This window comes from Oncorhynchus mykiss, chromosome 13 (genome assembly GCF_057628025.1).
Source record: "Oncorhynchus mykiss isolate SJ-2025 chromosome 13, ASM5762802v1, whole genome shotgun sequence".
Lineage (NCBI taxonomy): Eukaryota > Metazoa > Chordata > Actinopteri > Salmoniformes > Salmonidae > Oncorhynchus > Oncorhynchus mykiss.
This window is the reverse complement of record NC_143034.1, coordinates 16,187,347-16,207,076: the sequence shown is the minus strand read 5'-3', so window position 1 is coordinate 16,207,076 and position 19,730 is coordinate 16,187,347. Positions and strand designations below refer to the sequence as shown.

General features: G+C 44.6%; 1 protein-coding gene across 1 annotated transcript in view; it reads right to left on the bottom strand.

Annotated features, from left to right (window-relative positions):
* slit1b (slit homolog 1b (Drosophila)) overlaps positions 1-19,730 on the bottom strand; it is a 124,805-nt gene that overhangs the window by 78,966 nt on the left and 26,109 nt on the right. The window contains exons 3-4 of the mRNA XM_090195419.1: positions 17,611-17,682; positions 17,429-17,500 (exon numbers count right to left, since the gene is read on the bottom strand). Of these exons, the coding sequence (XP_090051545.1) occupies positions 17,429-17,500; positions 17,611-17,682 (144 nt within the window). The remainder of the gene's footprint in view (positions 1-17,428; positions 17,501-17,610; positions 17,683-19,730) is intronic.

The window sequence follows — 19,730 nt, the reverse complement described above, 5'->3', positions numbered from 1 at the left end:
CCCTATACATATCTACCTCTATAGATCCAGTATCCCTGTACATTATAATATGGTACTGACCCTGTATATAGTATGTTAACCCCTATACATATCTACCTCTATAGATCCAGTATCCCTGTACATTATAATATGGTACTGACCCTGTATATAGTATGTTTACCCCTATACATATCTACCTCTATAGATCCAGTATCCCTGTACATTATAATATGGTACTGGCCCTGTATATAGTATGTTTACCCCTATACATATCTACCTCTATAGATCCAGTATCCCTGTACATTATAATATGGTACTGACCCTGTATATAGTATGTTTACCCCTATACATATCTACCTCTATAGATCCAGTATCCCTGTACATTATAATATGGTACTGACCCTGTATATAGTATGTTAACCCTATACATATCTACCTCTATAGATCCAGTATCCCTGTACATTATAATATGGTACTGACCCTGTATATAGTATGTTTACCCCTATACATATCTACCTTTATAGATCCAGTATCCCTGTACATCATAATATGGTACTGACCCTGTATATAGTATGTTTACCCCTATACATATCTACCTCTATAGATCCAGTATCCCTGTACATTATAATATGGTACTGACCCTGTATATAGTATGTTTACCCCTATACATATCTACCTCTATAGATCCAGTATCCCTGTACATTATAATATGGTACTGACCCTGTATATAGTATGTTAACCCCTATACATATCTACCTCTATAGATCCAGTATCCCTGTACATTATAATATGGTACTGACCCTGTATATAGTATGTTTACCCCTATACATATCTACCTCTATAGATCCAGTATCCCTGTACATTATAATATGGTACTGGAACTGACAATGTATATAGTATGTTTACCCCTATACATATCTACCTCTATAGATCCAGTATCCCTGTACATTATAATATGGTACTGACCCTGTATATAGTATGTTTACCCCTATACATATCTACCTCTATAGATCCAGTATCCCTGTACATTATAATATGGTACTGGAACTGACCCTGTATATAGTATGTTTACCCCTATACATATCTACCTCTATAGATCCAGTATCCCTGTACATTATAATATGGTACTGACCCTGTATATAGTATGTTTACCCCTATACATATCTACCTTTATAGATCCAGTATCCCTGTACATTATAATATGGTACTGACCCTGTATATAGTATGTTTACCCCTATACATATCTACCTTTATAGATCCAGTATCCCTGTACATTATAATATGGTACTGACCCTGTATATAGTATGTTTACCCCTATACATATCTACCTCTATAGATCCAGTATCCCTGTACATTATAATATGGTACTGACCCTGTTTATAGTATGTTTACCCCTATACATATCTACCTCTATAGATCCAGTATCCCTGTACATTATAATATGGTACTGACCCTGTATATAGTATGTTAACCCTATACATATCTACCTCTATAGATCCAGTATCCCTGTACATTATAATATGGTACTGGCCCTGTATATAGTATGTTAACCCCTATACATATCTACCTCTATAGATCCAGTATCCCTGTACATTATAATATGGTACTGACCCTGTATATAGTATGTTTACCCCTATACATATCTACTTCTATAAATCCAGTATCCCTGTACATTATAATATGGTACTGACCCTGTATATAGTATGTTAACCCCTATACATATCTACCTCTATAGATCCAGTATCCCTGTACATTATAATATGGAACTGACCCTGTATATAGTATGTTTACCCCTATACATATCTACCTCTATAGATCCAGTATCCCTGTACATTATAATATGGAACTGACCCTGTATATAGTATGTTTACCCCTATACATATCTACCTCTATAGATCCAGTATCCCTGTACATTATAATATGGAACTGACCCTGTATATAGTATGTTTACCCCTATACACATCTACCTCTATAGATCCAGTATCCCTGTACATTATAATATGGTACTGACCCTGTATATAGTATGTTTACCCCTATACATATCTACCTCTATAGATCCAGTATCCCTGTACATTATAATATGGTACTGGCCCTGTATATAGTATGTTTACCCCTATACATATCTACCTCTATAGATCCAGTATCCCTGTACATTATAATATGGTACTGACCCTGTATATAGTATGTTTACCCCTATACATATCTACCTCTATAGATCCAGTATCCCTGTACATTATAATATGGTACTGACCCTGTATATAGTATGTTTACCCCTATACATATCTACCTCTATAGATCCAGTATCCCTGTACATTATAATATGGTACTGACCCTGTATATAGTATGTTTACCCCTATACATATCTACCTCTATAGATCCAGTATCCCTGTACATTATAATATGGTACTGACCCTGTATATAGTATGTTAACCCCTATACATATCTACCTCTATAGATCCAGTATCCCTGTACATTATAATATGGTACTGACCCTGTATATAGTATGTTAACCCCTATACATATCTACCTCTATAGATCCAGTATCCCTGTACATTATAATATGGAACTGACCCTGTATATAGTATTCTTACTTACTTGATCGTGCTCTTAGTTATTTTTATATCTGTGTGTTTTTGTTCTACCTTGTATTTCTCAGTAATACATTGTTATTGATTACTGCATAGTTGGGGTTAGAGCTGAGCATTAAAAGGTATTTCACTGTACTTGTGACGTTAAAAGTGAAACTAATAATACTGTATGAGAGGGGAGTGGATAGTGAGTCTCTTCTGAAGACAACAGCCGAGTCTGTTCTCTCTTCCTTAAAGAACTGCCCGGCCTAACGAACCTCCTCTTCTTAATGAGCATCTCTGGGTAATGACTGTTTTGATGTTGCCTCTCCTCCCCCCCACACACACACACCTCATTACCACAAACAAACTCCCACCGACACACACAAGGCCCATTACCTACTCAATCACAGTAAATTATACGGGTAAACAGTATCTTCACGCTCCGGTGCCTCCCTAAACGCTAATTAAGACAGCTGTCATGACCGGCTGGCGCTCCTGTTCATCACCACTTCAACCGGTTGAACAGCACCGGGAGAGACGTGCCGTTACCGTTCGACAGGAGAACGCCACAGTAGCTACCGTACCGTTAGCATAATGTGAGGAGAGTTAACAGATACAATGCTGTTTGTGGACTTGTTTTCCTATCTTGTCAGGACCAGAATTTAATTTTTACATTTTTTATTTCAACTATATTTAACTAGGTAGAGTTGAGAACGACCTGGCCAAGATAAGGCCAAGCAGTGCGACACAAACAACAACACAGAGTTACACATGGGGAAAAATAAATGTAGAGTCAATAACACAATAGAAAATTCAATATACAGTGTGTGCAAATGTAGTAAGATTAGAGAGGTGAGGCAATAAATAGGCCATGGTGGCAAAATAATTACAATATAGCATTAACACTGGAGTGATAGATGTGCAGATGATGATGTGCAAGTAGAGATACTGAGGTGCAAAAGAGCAAAAATAAATGACAATATGGGGATGAGGTAGTTGGATGGGCTATTTACAGATGGGCTATGTACAGGTGCAGAGATCAGTAAGCTGCTCTGATAGCTGATGCTTAAAGTTCGTGAGGGAGATATAAGTCTCCAGCTTCAGTGATGTTTGCATTTCGTTCCAGTCATTGGCAGCAGAGAACTGGAAGGAAAGGCGGCCAAAGGAGGAGTTGGCTTTGGGGATGACCAGTGAAATATACCTGCTGGAGGGCGTGCTATGGGTGGGTGTTGCTATGGTGACCAGTGAGCTGAGATACGGTAGGGCTTCACCAAGCAAATACTTATAGATGACCTGGAGCCAGTGGATTTGGCGACAAATATGAAGCGAGGGCCAGCCAACGAGAGCATACAGGTCACAATGGTGGGTAGTGTATGGGGCTTTGGTGACAAAACGATGGCACTGTGATAGACTACTTCCAATTTGCTAAGTAGAGTGTTGGAGGCTATTTGTAAATAACATCGCCGAAGTCAAGGATCGGTAGGATAGTCAGTTTTACGAGGGTATGTTTAGCAGCATGAGTGAAGGAGGCTTTTTTGCGAAATAGCAAGCCGATTCTAGATTTAATTTTGGATTGGAGATGCTTAATGTGAGTCTAGAAGGAGAGTTTGCAGTCTAACCAGACACCTAGGTATTTGTAGTTGTCCACATGTTCTAAGTCAGAACCGTTCAGAGTAGTGATGCTAGTCGGGCGGACAGCGATCTATTGAAGAGCATGCATTTAGTTTTACTAGCATCGAAGAGCAGTTGAAGGCCACGGAAGGAGAGCTGTATGGCATTGAAGCTCGTCTGGAGGTTAGTTAACACAGTGTCCAAAAAAGGGACAGAAGTACACAGAATGGTGTTGTCTGCGTAGAGGTCAGAGACTCACCAGCAGCAAGAGCGACATCATTGATGCATACAGAGAAGAGAGTCGTTCCAAGAATTGAACCCTGAGGCACCCCCATAGAGACTGCCAGAGGTCCGGACAACATGCCCTCCGATTTGACACACTGAACTCTATCTGAGAAGTAGTTGGTGAAACAGGCGAGGTAGTCATTTGAGAAACCAAGGCTGTTGAGTCTGCCGATAAGAATGCAGTATTTGCCAGAGTCGAAAGCCTTGGCCAGTTCAATAAAGACAGCTGCATAGTACTCTCTTTCATCGATGGCGGTTATGATATCCTTTAGGACCTTGAGCGTGGTTGAGGTGCACCCATGACCAGCACGGGAAAACCAGGTTGCATGGCAGAGAAGGTACGGTGCGATTCGAAATGGCCGGTGATCTGTTTGTTATCTTGGCTTTCGAAGACTTTAGAAAGGCAAGGTGGGATAGATAGAGGTCTGTAACAGTTTGGGTCAAGAGTGTCTCCCCCTTAGAAGAGCGGCAGCTTTCTAATCTTTCGGGATCTCAGACAAAGCTAAAGAGAGGTTGAACAGGCTAGTAGTAGGGGTTGCAACAATGGCGGTGGAACATTTTAGAAAGAGAGGGTCCAGATTGTCTAGCCCAGCTGATTTGTAGGGGTCCAGATTTTGCAGCTCTTTCAGAACATCAGCTTTCTGGATTTGGGTGAAGGAGAAGCGGGGGTGGAGGCTTGGGAAAGTTGCTGCGGTGGGTGCAGAGCTGTTGGCCGGGGTAGGGTTAGCCAGGTGGAAAGCATGGCCAGCCGTGGAAAAATGCTTTTTGAAATTCTCGATTATCGTAGATTTATCGGTGGTGACAGTGTTTCCTAGCATCAGTGCAGTGGACAGCTGGGAGGAGGTGCTCTTACTCTCCATGGACTTTACAGTGTCCCAAAACGTTTTGGAGTTTGTGCTGCAGGATGCACATTTCTGTTTGAAAAAGCTAGCCTTTGCTTTCCTAACTGACTGTGTATATTGGTTCCTGACTTCCCTGAAAAGCTGCATATCGCGGGGGCTATTTGATGCTAATGCTGTACGCCACAGGATGTTTTTGTGCTGGTCAAGGGCAGTCGGGTCTGGAATGAACCAAGGGCTATATCTGTTCTTAGTTCAATTTTTTTTGAATGGGGCATACTTATTTAAGATGGTGAGCAAAACACTTTTAAAGAATAACCGTGCATCCTCTACTTACGGGATGTGGTCAATATCCTTCCAGGATACCCGGGCCAGGTAGATTAGAAAAGCCTGCTCGCTGATGTGTTTTAGGGAGCTTTTGACAGTGATGATGGGTGGTCGTTTGACCGCAGACCCATTACGGATGCAGACAATGAGACAGTGATCGAGTTACCAGAATGTCCTGACAAGTCACCAAAATGTCTTAATTAACAAGACACCACAATGTCCTGACAAGACACCAGAATGTCCTAACAAGACACCAGAATGTCCTGACAAGACACCAGAATGTCCTGACAAGACACCAGAATGTCCTAACAAGACACCAGAATGTCCTGACAAGACACCAGAATGTCCTGACAAGACACCAGAATGTCCTGACAGGTCACCAGAATGTCCTGACAGGTCACCAGAATGTCCTGAGAAGACACCAGAATGTCCTGAGAAGACACCAGAATGTCCTGAGAAGACACCAGAATGTCCTGACAGGTCACCAGAATGTCCTGACAGGTCACCAGAATGTCCTGAGAAGACACCAGAATGTCCTGAGAAGACACCAGAATGTCCTGACAGGTCACCAGAATGTCCTGACAGGTCACCAGAATGTCCTGAGAAGATAGGAAAGTCGGGACATTTTGCATGTCCTGAAAAGTAAAAGGGTTAAGGTTTAGGGGTTTGAGGTTAGGGTTAAGGTTTAGGGGTTTGTGGTTAGGGTTAAGGTTTAGGGGTTTGTGGTTAGGGTTAAGGTGTAGGGGTTTAGCAAAATTGGAATATGAATGGGAATACATTTTTACTCCCCCCCAAAATCGAAAAGTAACGAAAAACAAACTAATGTTTACTGAAACAACACAACATGAAAGTACGTTATTGAAAATCATAGTTTTTTTTCCTCCGTACTATGGGGTTTCCCCAGTGCATGTTTTATAGAAGCTTCCACCCTACTCAGCAATAACACACTGGAGGGTGTGGGTGTGTGCATGTGTGAGTGAGAGTGATGGGGGAAGAGGGGGTCGGGTGAGACAGGAACAAGTGGACTAAGGGTTGGGTTCACGTCAAGGTCAAGGTACACACACACACACACACACACACACAGCTCCACCTGTGCCTCAGTAATCCCTGGTTAGCCCCAGGGGTGAGGGCCTATTCCGGGGAGAGGAAACCAGGGAGGGCCCTTCCCTCTGGGTATCCAACAGACAAAGACTGGCTCTGGGTGTGGAGCTACCACAACACAGACACACACAAAAGACAGGATACACACAGAGAGAGAAAACAACAGGGAGAGGGGATGGAGAGAGAAAAAGGAGAGGCAGAGAGAATGATGGAGGGAGAAGGAAGGAGGAAGGGGATGGAAGAAGAATATAAGTGAGGGAGATGCATGGAGGGAGTGAAGCAGAAAGATGGAGGGAGTGAAGCAGAAAGGTGGAGGGAGTGAAGCAGAAAGATGGAGGGAGTGAATCAGGCAGAAATAAAGAGGGGGGAAAAGAGGGAGAATTAGGAGGATACATACAGAGAACCCATGAAAGACACCACAGACAGCTCCCCTGTGTGTTAGCATGTTGTGTGAATTCCTCTATTCCTCTTCCTCCGCTCTTCCTCCTCCTCCTCCCTGTGTGTTAGCATGTTGTGTGTATTCCTCTCCTCCTCCTCCTCCCTGTGTGTTAGCATGTTGTGTGTATTCCTCTCTTCCTCCTCCTCCCTGTGTGTTAGCATGTTGTGTGTATTCCTCTCCCCCTCCTCCTCCCTGTGTGTTAGCATGTTGTGTGTATTCCTCTCCTCCTCCTCTTCCTCCCTGTGTGTTAGCATGTTGTGTGTATTCCTCTCCTCCTCCTCCTCCCTGCGTGTTAGCATGTTGTGTGTATTCCTCTCCCCCTCCTCCTCCCTGTGTGTTAGCATGTTGTGTGTATTCCTCTCCCCCTCCTCCTCCCTGTGTGTTAGCATGTTGTGTGTATTCCTCTCCTCCTCCTCTTCCTCCCTGCGTGTTAGCATGTTGTGTGTATTCCTCTTCCTCCCTGTGTGTTAGCATGTTGTGTGTATTCCTCTCCTCCCCCTCCTCCTCCCTGTGTGTTAGCATGTTGTGTGTATTCCTCTCCTCCTCCTCCTCCCTGTGTGTTAGCATGTTGTGTGTATTCCTCTCCTCCTCCTCCTCCTCCTCCTCCTCCCTGTGTGTTAGCATGTTGTGTGTATTCCTCTCTTCCTCTTCGTGTGTTAGCATGTTGTGTGTATTCCTCTCCTCCCCCTCCTCCTCCCTGTGTGTTAGCATGTTGTGTGTATTCCTCTCCTCCTCCTCCTCCCTGTGTGTTAGCATGTTGTGTGTATTCCTCTCCTCCTCCTCCTCCTCCTCCCTGTGTGTTAGCATGTTGTGTGTATTCCTCTCTTCCTCCTCCTCCTCCTCCTCCTCCTCCCTGTGTGTTAGCATGTTGTGTGTATTCCTCTCCTCCTCCTCCTCCTCCTCCTCCCTGTGTGTTAGCATGTTGTGTGTATTCCTCTCCTCCTCCTCCTCCCTGTGTGTTAGCATGTTGTGTGTATTCCTCTCCTCCTCCTCCTCCTCCTCCCTGTGTGTTAGCATGTTGTGTGTATTCCTCTCCTCCTCCTCCTCCTCCCTGTGTGTTAGCATGTTGTGTGTATTCCTCCTCCTCCTCCTCCTCCTCCCTGTGTGTTAGCATGTTGTGTGTATTCCTCTCCTCCTCCTCCTCCTCCCTGTGTGTTAGCATGTTGTGTGTATTCCTCTCCTCCTCCTCCTCCCTGTGTGTTAGCATGTCGTGTGTATTCCTCTCCTCCTCCTCCTCCTCCCTGTGTGTTAGCATGTTGTGTGTATTCCTCCTCCTCCTCCCTGTGTGTTAGCATGTCGTGTGTATTCCTCTCCTCCTCCCTGTGTGTTAGCATGTCGTGTGTATTCCTCTCCTCCTTCTCCTCCTCCCTGTGTGTTAGCATGTTGTGTGTATTCCTCCTCCTCCTCCCTGTGTGTTAGCATGTCGTGTGTATTCCTCTCCTCCTCCCTGTGTGTTAGCATGTTGTGTGTATTCCTCTCCTCCTCCTCCTCCCTGTGTGTTAGCATGTTGTGTGTATTCCTCCTCCTCCTACCTGTGTGTTAGCATGTTGTGTGTATTCCTCTCCTCCTCCTCCCTGTGTGTTAGCATGTCGTGTGTATTCCTCTCCTCCTCCTCCTCCTCCCTGTGTGTTAGCATGTTGTGTGTATTCCTCCTCCTCCTCCCTGTGTGTTAGCATGTTGTGTGTATTCCTCTCCTCCTCCTCCTCCCTGTGTGTTAGCATGTTGTGTGTATTCCTCTCTTCCTTCTCCTCCTCCTCCCTGTGTGTTAGCATGTTGTGTGTATTCCTCTCCTCCTCCTCCTCCCTGTGTGTTAGCATGTTGTGTGTATTCCTCTCTTCCTCCTCTTCCTCCCTGTGTGCTGGCGTGTTTCAGAGGAAGAGGTCTGCTGGGACTGAGACATTATGATGTCCATCAACACAGCACGGAAACATCTCCCTCCCTCCCTGTTGTGTGTTTACTGATTGATTGAACATACCAAGTCCATCTGGTGATTCCCTGATGGGAGCGACAGTGTGAAATTGCACAAAAACAAACAAGCCCCCCCCCCCCCCCCCCACACACACACACCTTTCCCTCTCTCCTTCTCTATCCCCTTTTCTCTCTTTCTAACCCACCTATTTTTCTATCACATTCTCTCAATCTCCCTTTCAACAACTACTCTCATTCTCCCCTACCCCCCTCTCCCTCTTTCTTCTCTCTCTGAACTCTGTTAGAGCCCATAATCCATCCATCCATCCATCCATCCACACCAACACACACACACCTGTCATGCTGGGATCAATCAATCGGATAATTAAAGAGTTACTCTGTGTTTGCTTTTCTCTCTCTCTCTCACTCTCTTTCTCCGTCTGTGTTTGTGTATCTGTCTCCTAGTGTCTCCAAGCAGTAGCACGGAAGCCCAAATACCCCCCTTTCTCCTCACCACACACACACATACCCAGACTCGCTGTGTTCACACACACACACAGCACACACACACACACACTGCTTAGCCCCAAAATGCTGCAATAAACCACCATTGGCCAGCAAACCATCTGGATAGGAAAACTGTAAGACGTAATAGAGTGAAGGTCCAAAACACATGTTGTTGTTGTTGTTGTTTTGGCTCTGTACTCCAGCACTTTGAAATGATACAATGACTATGAGGTTAAATATGCATTTTTTTATCCATACCAAGTAAACGTTCAGAAATTACAGCCCTTTTTGTACATAGTCCCCTCATTTTAGGGGAACAAAAGTTACTGAGAAATACTGAGAAAGTTACAGACGCCCAAATATCACACCTCCAAGACAGGCTAACCTCTCACCATTACAATAACAGGCTAACCTCTCACCATTACAATAACAGGCTAACCTCTCACCATTACAATAACAGGCTAACCTCTCACCATTACAATAACAGGCTAACCTCTCACCATTACAATAACAGGCTAACCTCTCACCATTACAATAACAGGCTAACCTCTCACCATTACAATAACAGGCTAACCTCTCACCATTACAATAACAGGCTAACCTCTCACCATTATAATAACAGGCTAACCTCTCACCATTACAATAACAGGCTAACCTCTCACCATTACAATAACAGGCTAACCTCTCACCATTACAATAACAGGCTAACCTCTCACCATTACAATAACAGGCTAACCTCTCACCATTATAATAACAGGCTAACCTCTCACCATTACAATAACAGGCTAACCTCTCACCATTACAATAACAGGCTAACCTCTCACCATTACAATAACAGGCTAACCTCTCACCATTACAATAACAGGCTAACCTCTCACCATTACAATAACAGGGGAGGTCAGCCTTTTATTCGGGGGGGGGGGGATATTTGCGTGTCTGTAACTTTCTCACTCAACATGATTCACGATTCATTCAGGATTATCCGTAACCATGGTAGCATCCACATTAATATAGAAGGCATTAGAAACTTATATTCCCATTTACCATAACATTGTCTCCAAAATGACCCAATACATTATTTACCATTCATTTTTAATTGGACACAAAATAATCTGAAACAACCAAAACAAACAGCAAATGCATCCAACAAGTCTATAGAGTCACAAGCTTGATGTAGTCATTGCCTGCTGTGAATATGAGACCAAATACTACACTATTTACTACTTCAATACAGATATAAGTGAATTTGTCCCAATACTGTTGGTCCCCTAGATTGGGAGACAACGTACGCAAACTGTTCACCCGATATGGATGAAAATACCCTTAAATTAAAGCTGACAGTCGACAATTTAACCTAAAAGTCATTGTATCATTTAAAATCCAAAACAACAAGAAACGTGTCACTGTCCCAATACTTTGGCAGCTCACTGTATGTAGAGGAGAACCAATATGGAGTTGGACAGGGATGGAAGTATAGTGTGGTCCAGTCGTGTATAGTGTACAGGGTGGTAGAGTAGTGTATAGTGTGGTAGAGTAGTGTATAGTGTACAGGGTGGTAGAGTAGTGTATAGTGTGGTAGAGTAGTGTATAGTGTACAGGGTGGTAGAGTAGTGTACAGGGTGGTAGAGTAGTGTATAGTGTGGTAGAGTAGTGTATAGTGTACAGGGTGGTAGAGTAGTGTACAGGGTGGTAGAGTAGTGTATAGTGTACAGGGTGGTAGAGTAGTGTATAGTGTACAGGGTGGTAGAGTAGTGTATAGTGTGGTAGAGTAGTGTATAGTGTACAGGGTGGTAGAGTAGTGTATAGTGTGGTAGAGTAGTGTATAGTGTACAGGGTGGTAGAGTAGTGTATAGTGTGGTAGAGTAGTGTATAGTGTACAGGGTGGTAGAGTAGTGTATAGTGTATAGGGTGGTAGAGTAGTGTACAGGGTGGTAGAGTAGTGTATAGTGTACAGGGTGGTAGAGTAGTGTATAGTGTACAGGGTGGTAGAGTAGTGTATAGTGTACAGGGTGGTAGAGTAGTGTATAGTGTACAGGGTGGTAGAGTAGTGTACAGGGTGGTAGAGTAGTGTATAGTGTGGTAGAGTAGTGTACAGGGTGGTAGAGTAGTGTATAGGGTGGTAGAGTAGTGTACAGGGTGGTAGAGTAGTGTACAGGGTGGTAGAGTAGTGTATAGTGTACAGGGTGGTAGAGTAGTGTACAGGGTGGTAGAGTAGTGTATAGTGTGGTAGAGTAGTGTATAGTGTACAGGGTGGTAGAGTAGTGTACAGGGTGGTAGAGTAGTGTATAGTGTACAGGGTGGTAGAGTAGTGTATAGTGTACAGGGTGGTAGAGTAGTGTATAGTGTGGTAGAGTAGTGTATAGTGTACAGGGTGGTAGAGTAGTGTATAGTGTACAGGGTGGTAGAGTAGTGTATAGTGTGGTAGAGTAGTGTATAGTGTACAGGGTGGTAGAGTAGTGTATAGTGTACAGGGTGGTAGAGTAGTGTACAGGGTGGTAGAGTAGTGTATAGTATACAGGGTGGTAGAGTAGTGTACAGGGTGGTAGAGTAGTGTATAGTGTACAGGGTGGTAGAGTAGTGTACAGGGTGGTAGAGTAGTGTATAGTGTACAGGGTGGTAGAGTAGTGTACAGGGTGGTAGAGTAGTGTATAGTGTACAGGGTGGTAGAGTAGTGTACAGGGTGGTAGAGTAGTGTATAGTGTGGTAGAGTAGTGTATAGTGTACAGGGTGGTAGAGTAGTGTATAGTGTGGTAGAGTAGTGTATAGTGTACAGGGTGGTAGAGTAGTGTATAGTGTATAGGGTGGTAGAGTAGTGTATAGTGTACAGGGTGGTAGAGTAGTGTATAGTGTATAGTGTGGTAGAGTAGTGTATAGTGTGGTAGAGTAGTGTACAGGGTGGTAGAGTAGTGTATAGTGTGGTAGAGTAGTGTATAGTGTACAGGGTGGTAGAGTAGTGTACAGGGTGGTAGAGTAGTGTATAGTGTGGTAGAGTAGTGTATAGTGTACAGGGTGGTAGAGTAGTGTACAGGGTGGTAGAGTAGTGTACAGGGTGGTAGAGTAGTGTATAGTGTGGTAGAGTAGTGTATAGTGTACAGGGTGGTAGAGTAGTGTATAGTGTGGTAGAGTAGTGTATAGTGTACAGGGTGGTAGAGTAGTGTACAGGGTGGTAGAGTCGTGTATAGTGTACAGGGTGGTAGAGTAGTGTATAGTGTACAGGGTGGTAGAGTAGTGTACAGGGTGGTAGAGTCGTGTATAGTGTACAGGGTGGTAGAGTAGTGTACAGGGTGGTAGAGTCGTGTATAGTGTGGTAGAGTAGTGTATAGTGTACAGGGTGGTAGAGTAGTGTATAGTGTGGTAGAGTAGTGTATAGTGTGGTAGAGTAGTGTATAGTGTACAGGGTGGTAGAGTAGTGTACAGGGTGGTAGAGTAGTGTATAGTGTACAGGGTGGTAGAGTAGTGTATAGTGTACAGGGTGGTAGAGTAGTGTATAGTGTACAGGGTGGTAGAGTAGTGTATAGTGTACAGGGTGGTAGAGTAGTGTATAGTGTACAGGGTGGTAGAGTAGTGTATAGTGTACAGGGTGGTAGAGTAGTGTATAGTGTATAGTGTGGTAGAGTAGTGTACAGGGTGGTAGAGTAGTGTATAGTGTACAGGGTGGTAGAGTAGTGTATAGTGTACAGGGTGGTAGAGTAGTGTATAGTGTACAGGGTGGTAGAGTAGTGTATAGTGTACAGGGTGGTAGAGTAGTGTACAGGGTGGTAGAGTAGTGTACAGGGTGGTAGAGTAGTGTATAGTGTACAGGGTGGTAGAGTAGTGTACAGGGTGGTAGAGTAGTGTATAGTGTGGTAGAGTAGTGTATAGTGTACAGGGTGGTAGAGTAGTGTATATTGTGGTAGAGTAGTGTATAGTGTGGTAGAGTAGTGTATAGTGTGGTAGAGTAGTGTACAGGGTGGTAGAGTAGTGTATAGTGTGGTAGAGTAGTGTATAGTGTACAGGGTGGTAGAGTAGTGTACAGGGTGTTAGAGTAGTGTATAGTGTGGTAGAGTAGTGTACAGGGTGGTAGAGTAGTGTATAGTGTACAGGGTGGTAGAGTAGTGTACAGGGTGGTAGAGTAGTGTATAGTGTACAGGGTGGTAGAGTAGTGTACAGGGTGGTAGAGTAGTGTATAGTGTGGTAGAGTAGTGTATAGTGTACAGGGTGGTAGAGTAGTGTATAGTGTGGTAGAGTAGTGTATAGTGTACAGGGTGGTAGAGTAGTGTACAGGGTGGTAGAGTAGTGTATAGTGTACAGGGTGGTAGAGTAGTGTATAGTGTGGTAGAGTAGTGTATAGTGTGGTAGAGTAGTGTACAGGGTGGTAGAGTAGTGTATAGTGTACAGGGTGGTAGAGTAGTGTATAGTGTGGTAGAGTAGTGTATAGTGTGGTAGAGTAGTGTATAGTGTACAGGGTGGTAGAGTAGTGTATAGTGTGGTAGAGTAGTGTATAGTGTACAGGGTGGTAGAGTAGTGTACAGGGTGGTAGAGTAGTGTATAGTGTACAGGGTGGTAGAGTAGTGTATAGTGTACAGGGTGGTAGAGTAGTGTATAGTGTGGTAGAGTAGTGTATAGTGTACAGGGTGGTAGAGTAGTGTATAGTGTGGTAGAGTAGTGTATAGTGTACAGGGTGGTAGAGTAGTGTATAGTGTGGTAGAGTAGTGTATAGTGTACAGGGTGGTAGAGTAGTGTATAGTGTATAGGGTGGTAGAGTAGTGTACAGGGTGGTAGAGTAGTGTATAGTGTACAGGGTGGTAGAGTAGTGTATAGTGTACAGGGTGGTAGAGTAGTGTATAGTGTACAGGGTGGTAGAGTAGTGTATAGTGTACAGGGTGGTAGAGTAGTGTACAGGGTGGTAGAGTAGTGTATAGTGTGGTAGAGTAGTGTATAGTGTACAGGGTGGTAGAGTAGTGTATAGGGTGGTAGAGTAGTGTACAGGGTGGTAGAGTAGTGTACAGGGTGGTAGAGTAGTGTATAGTGTACAGGGTGGTAGAGTAGTGTACAGGGTGGTAGAGTAGTGTATAGTGTGGTAGAGTAGTGTATAGTGTACAGGGTGGTAGAGTAGTGTATAGTGTGGTAGAGTAGTGTATAGTGTGGTAGAGTAGTGTATAGTGTGGTAGAGTAGTGTATAGTGTGGTAGAGTAGTGTATAGTGTACAGGGTGGTAGAGTAGTGTATAGTGTGGTAGAGTAGTGTATAGTGTACAGGGTGGTAGAGTAGTGTACAGGGTGGTAGAGTAGTGTATAGTGTACAGGGTGGTAGAGTAGTGTATAGTGTACAGGGTGGTAGAGTAGTGTATAGTGTGGTAGAGTAGTGTATAGTGTACAGGGTGGTAGAGTAGTGTACAGGGTGGTAGAGTAGTGTACAGGGTGGTAGAGTAGTGTATAGTGTGGTAGAGTAGTGTATAGTGTACAGGGTGGTAGAGTAGTGTACAGGGTGGTAGAGTAGTGTATAGTGTACAGGGTGGTAGAGTAGTGTATAGTGTACAGGGTGGTAGAGTAGTGTATAGTGTGGTAGAGTAGTGTATAGTGTACAGGGTGGTAGAGTAGTGTATAGTGTACAGGGTGGTAGAGTAGTGTATAGTGTGGTAGAGTAGTGTATAGTGTACAGGGTGGTAGAGTAGTGTATAGTGTACAGGGTGGTAGAGTAGTGTACAGGGTGGTAGAGTAGTGTATAGTGTACAGGGTGGTAGAGTAGTGTACAGGGTGGTAGAGTAGTGTATAGTGTACAGGGTGGTAGAGTAGTGTACAGGGTGGTAGAGTAGTGTATAGTGTACAGGGTGGTAGAGTAGTGTACAGGGTGGTAGAGTAGTGTATAGTGTACAGGGTGGTAGAGTAGTGTACAGGGTGGTAGAGTAGTGTATAGTGTGGTAGAGTAGTGTATAGTGTACAGGGTGGTAGAGTAGTGTATAGTGTGGTAGAGTAGTGTATAGTGTACAGGGTGGTAGAGTAGTGTATAGTGTATAGGGTGGTAGAGTAGTGTATAGTGTACAGGGTGGTAGAGTAGTGTATAGTGTATAGTGTGGTAGAGTAGTGTATAGTGTGGTAGAGTAGTGTACAGGGTGGTAGAGTAGTGTATAGTGTGGTAGAGTAGTGTATAGTGTACAGGGTGGTAGAGTAGTGTACAGGGTGGTAGAGTAGTGTATAGTGTGGTAGAGTAGTGTATAGTGTACAGGGTGGTAGAGTAGTGTACAGGGTGGTAGAGTAGTGTACAGGGTGGTAGAGTAGTGTATAGTGTGGTAGAGTAGTGTATAGTGTACAGGGTGGTAGAGTAGTGTACAGGGTGGTAGAGTCGTGTATAGTGTACAGGGTGGTAGAGTAGTGTATAGTGTACAGGGTGGTAGAGTAGTGTACAGGGTGGTAGAGTCGTGTATAGTGTACAGGGTGGTAGAGTAGTGTACAGGGTGGTAGAGTCGTGTATAGTGTGGTAGAGTAGTGTATAGTGTACAGGGTGGTAGAGTAGTGTACAGGGTGGTAGAGTAGTGTATAGTGTACAGGGTGGTAGAGTAGTGTATAGTGTACAGGGTGGTAGAGTAGTGTACAGGGTGGTAGAGTAGTGTATAGTGTACAGGGTGGTAGAGTAGTGTACAGGGTGGTAGAGTAGTGTATAGTGTACAGGGTGGTAGAGTAGTGTATAGTGTACAGGGTGGTAGAGTAGTGTATAGTGTACAGGGTGGTAGAGTAGTGTATAGTGTACAGGGTGGTAGAGTAGTGTATAGTGTATAGTGTGGTAGAGTAGTGTACAGGGTGGTAGAGTAGTGTATAGTGTACAGGGTGGTAGAGTAGTGTATAGTGTACAGGGTGGTAGAGTAGTGTACAGGGTGGTAGAGTAGTGTATAGTGTGGTAGAGTAGTGTATAGTGTACAGGGTGGTAGAGTAGTGTATAGTGTGGTAGAGTAGTGTATAGTGTACAGGGTGGTAGAGTAGTGTATAGTGTACAGGGTGGTAGAGTAGTGTACAGGGTGGTAGAGTAGTGTACAGGGTGGTAGAGTAGTGTATAGTGTACAGGGTGGTAGAGTAGTGTACAGGGTGGTAGAGTAGTGTATAGTGTGGTAGAGTAGTGTATAGTGTACAGGGTGGTAGAGTAGTGTATAGTGTGGTAGAGTAGTGTATAGTGTGGTAGAGTAGTGTATAGTGTGGTAGAGTAGTGTACAGGGTGGTAGAGTAGTGTATAGTGTGGTAGAGTAGTGTATAGTGTACAGGGTGGTAGAGTAGTGTACAGGGTGGTAGAGTAGTGTACAGGGTGGTAGAGTAGTGTATAGTGTACAGGGTGGTAGAGTAGTGTACAGGGTGGTAGAGTAGTGTATAGTGTGGTAGAGTAGTGTATAGTGTACAGGGTGGTAGAGTAGTGTATAGTGTGGTAGAGTAGTGTATAGTGTACAGGGTGGTAGAGTAGTGTACAGGGTGGTAGAGTAGTGTATAGTGTACAGGGTGGTAGAGTAGTGTATAGTGTGGTAGAGTAGTGTATAGTGTGGTAGAGTAGTGTACAGGGTGGTAGAGTAGTGTATAGTGTACAGGGTGGTAGAGTAGTGTATAGTGTGGTAGAGTAGTGTATAGTGTACAGGGTGGTAGAGTAGTGTATAGTGTGGTAGAGTAGTGTATAGTGTACAGGGTGGTAGAGTAGTGTATAGTGTACAGGGTGGTAGAGTAGTGTACAGGGTGGTAGAGTAGTGTATAGTGTGGTAGAGTAGTGTATAGTGTACAGGGTGGTAGAGTAGTGTACAGGGTGGTAGAGTAGTGTACAGGGTGGTAGAGTAGTGTATAGTGTGGTAGAGTAGTGTATAGTGTACAGGGTGGTAGAGTAGTGTATAGGGTGGTTAAATAGGGTACTCACAGTCGAGCCAGAGCCTCATTCTTCTGGAACAGGAGTTCAGGGAGCTGAGTGAGACGGTTCCTGTTCAGACGACTGTTCAGAAGGACAGAACACATTAGAAACCAGACTCTCTCTGTGTCTGTGTCTGTGTGTGAGTGAGTGTGTGTGTGTGTGTGTGTGTGTGTGTGTGTGTGCGCACTCACAGTCTCTCCAGTTCCTTCAGATCATCAAATGCTCCTCTCTCAATGTTGCTTATCTGGTTCTCCATCAGGTGACTGAAGAGAATGAGAGATGGATGGAGAGAATGGATGGAAGAGAGAGGGAGGAAGGGTGGAGGAAGAGAGTGGGAGGAAGGATGGAGGAAGAGAGTGGGAGGAAGGATGGAGGAAGAGGAGGATAAAGAGGTAGAAGAAAAAAGAGCAATTAATGATTGACCATATTTTATGGATCTCAACACAGCCCAAAAAACAACATGTTAACGTAACATATCACTTCTACCTGCTGTCTACACGGGGCAACACTTCATCTCCCTGACAGCATCCAGTCTGACAACTTCTACCTGCTGTCTACACGGGGCAACACTTCATCTCCCTGACAGCATCCAGTCTGACAACTTCTACCTGCTGTCTACACGGGGCAACACTTCATCTCCCTGACAGCATCCAGTCTGACAACTTCTACCTGCTGTCTACACGGGGCAACACTTCATCTCCCTGACAGCATCCAGTCTGACAACTTCTACCTGCTGTCTACACGGGGCAACACTTCATCTCCCTGACAGCATCCAGTCTGACAACTTCTACCTGCTGTCTACACGGGGCAACACTTCATCTCCCTGACAGCATCCAGTCTGACAACTTCTACCTGCTGTCTACACGGGGCAACACTTCATCTCCCTGACAGCATCCAGTCTGACAACTTCTACCTGCTGTCTACACGGGGCAACACTTCATCTCCCTGACAGCATCCAGTCTGACAACTTCTACCTGCTGTCTACACGGGGCAACACTTCATCTCCCTGACAGCATCCAGTCTGACAACTTCTACCTGCTGTCTACACGGGGCAACACTTCATCTCCCTGACAGCATCCAGTCTGACAACTTCTACCTGCTGTCTACACGGGGCAACACTTCATCTCCCTGACAGCATCCAGTCTGACAACTTCTACCTGCTGTCTACACGGGGCAACACTTCATCTCCCTGACAGCATCCAGTCTGACAACTTCTACCTGCTGTCTACACGGGGCAACACTTCATCTCCCTGACAGCATCCAGTCTGACAACTTCTACCTGCTGTCTACACGGGGCAACACTTCATCTCCCTGACAGCATCCAGTCTGACAACTTCTACCTGCTGTCTACACGGGGCAACACTTCATCTCCCTGACAGCATCCAGTCTGACAACTTCTACCTGCTGTCTACACGGGGCAACACTTCATCTCCCTGACAGCATCCAGTCTGACAACTTCTACCTGCTGTCTACACGGGGCAACACTTCATCTCCCTGACAGCATCCAGTCTGACAACTTCTACCTGCTGTCTACACGGGGCAACACTTCATCTCCCTGACAGCATCCAGTCTGACAACTTCTACCTGCTGTCTACACGGGGCAACACTTCATCTCCCTGACAGCATCCAGTCTGACAACTTCTACCTGCTGTCTACACGGGGCAACACTTCCTACTTCATCTCCCTGACAGCATATATTCTGACAACTTCTACCTGCTGTCTACACGGGGCAACACTTCCTACTTCATCTCCCTGACAGCATCCAGTCTGACAACTGTCTGGACAGACACAGGGACAGACACAGGGACAGACACAGAGACAGACACAGGGACAGACACAGGGACAGACACAGGGACAGACACAGGGACAGACACAGGGACAGACACAGGGACAGACACAGGGACAGACACAGGGACAGGACGGTAACTAACCCAAGGAGATGTTATTAGTAACTATTAGTTTCACATTGAGGGTTTTAACCCACTATCACACACACACACACACACACAGACAGACACACGCACAGTCGTGTACAGCTAACCTTGTGGGGACACACAATTCAGTCCCATTCAAAATCCTATTTTCCCTAACCTCACCCTGACTTTAACTGAAAAACCTAACCTTAACCCTAACTCCTAACCTTTAACCTAATTCTAACCTTAACCCTAGCTCCTAACCCTTAACCTAATTCTAACCTTAACCCCCTAGAAATAGCATTTGACCTTGTGGGGACTAACAAAATGTCCCAGTTGGTCAAATATTTGTTTTCTATTCTGGTCCCCACAAGATTAGTTAAACAAGTCGTTCGAAC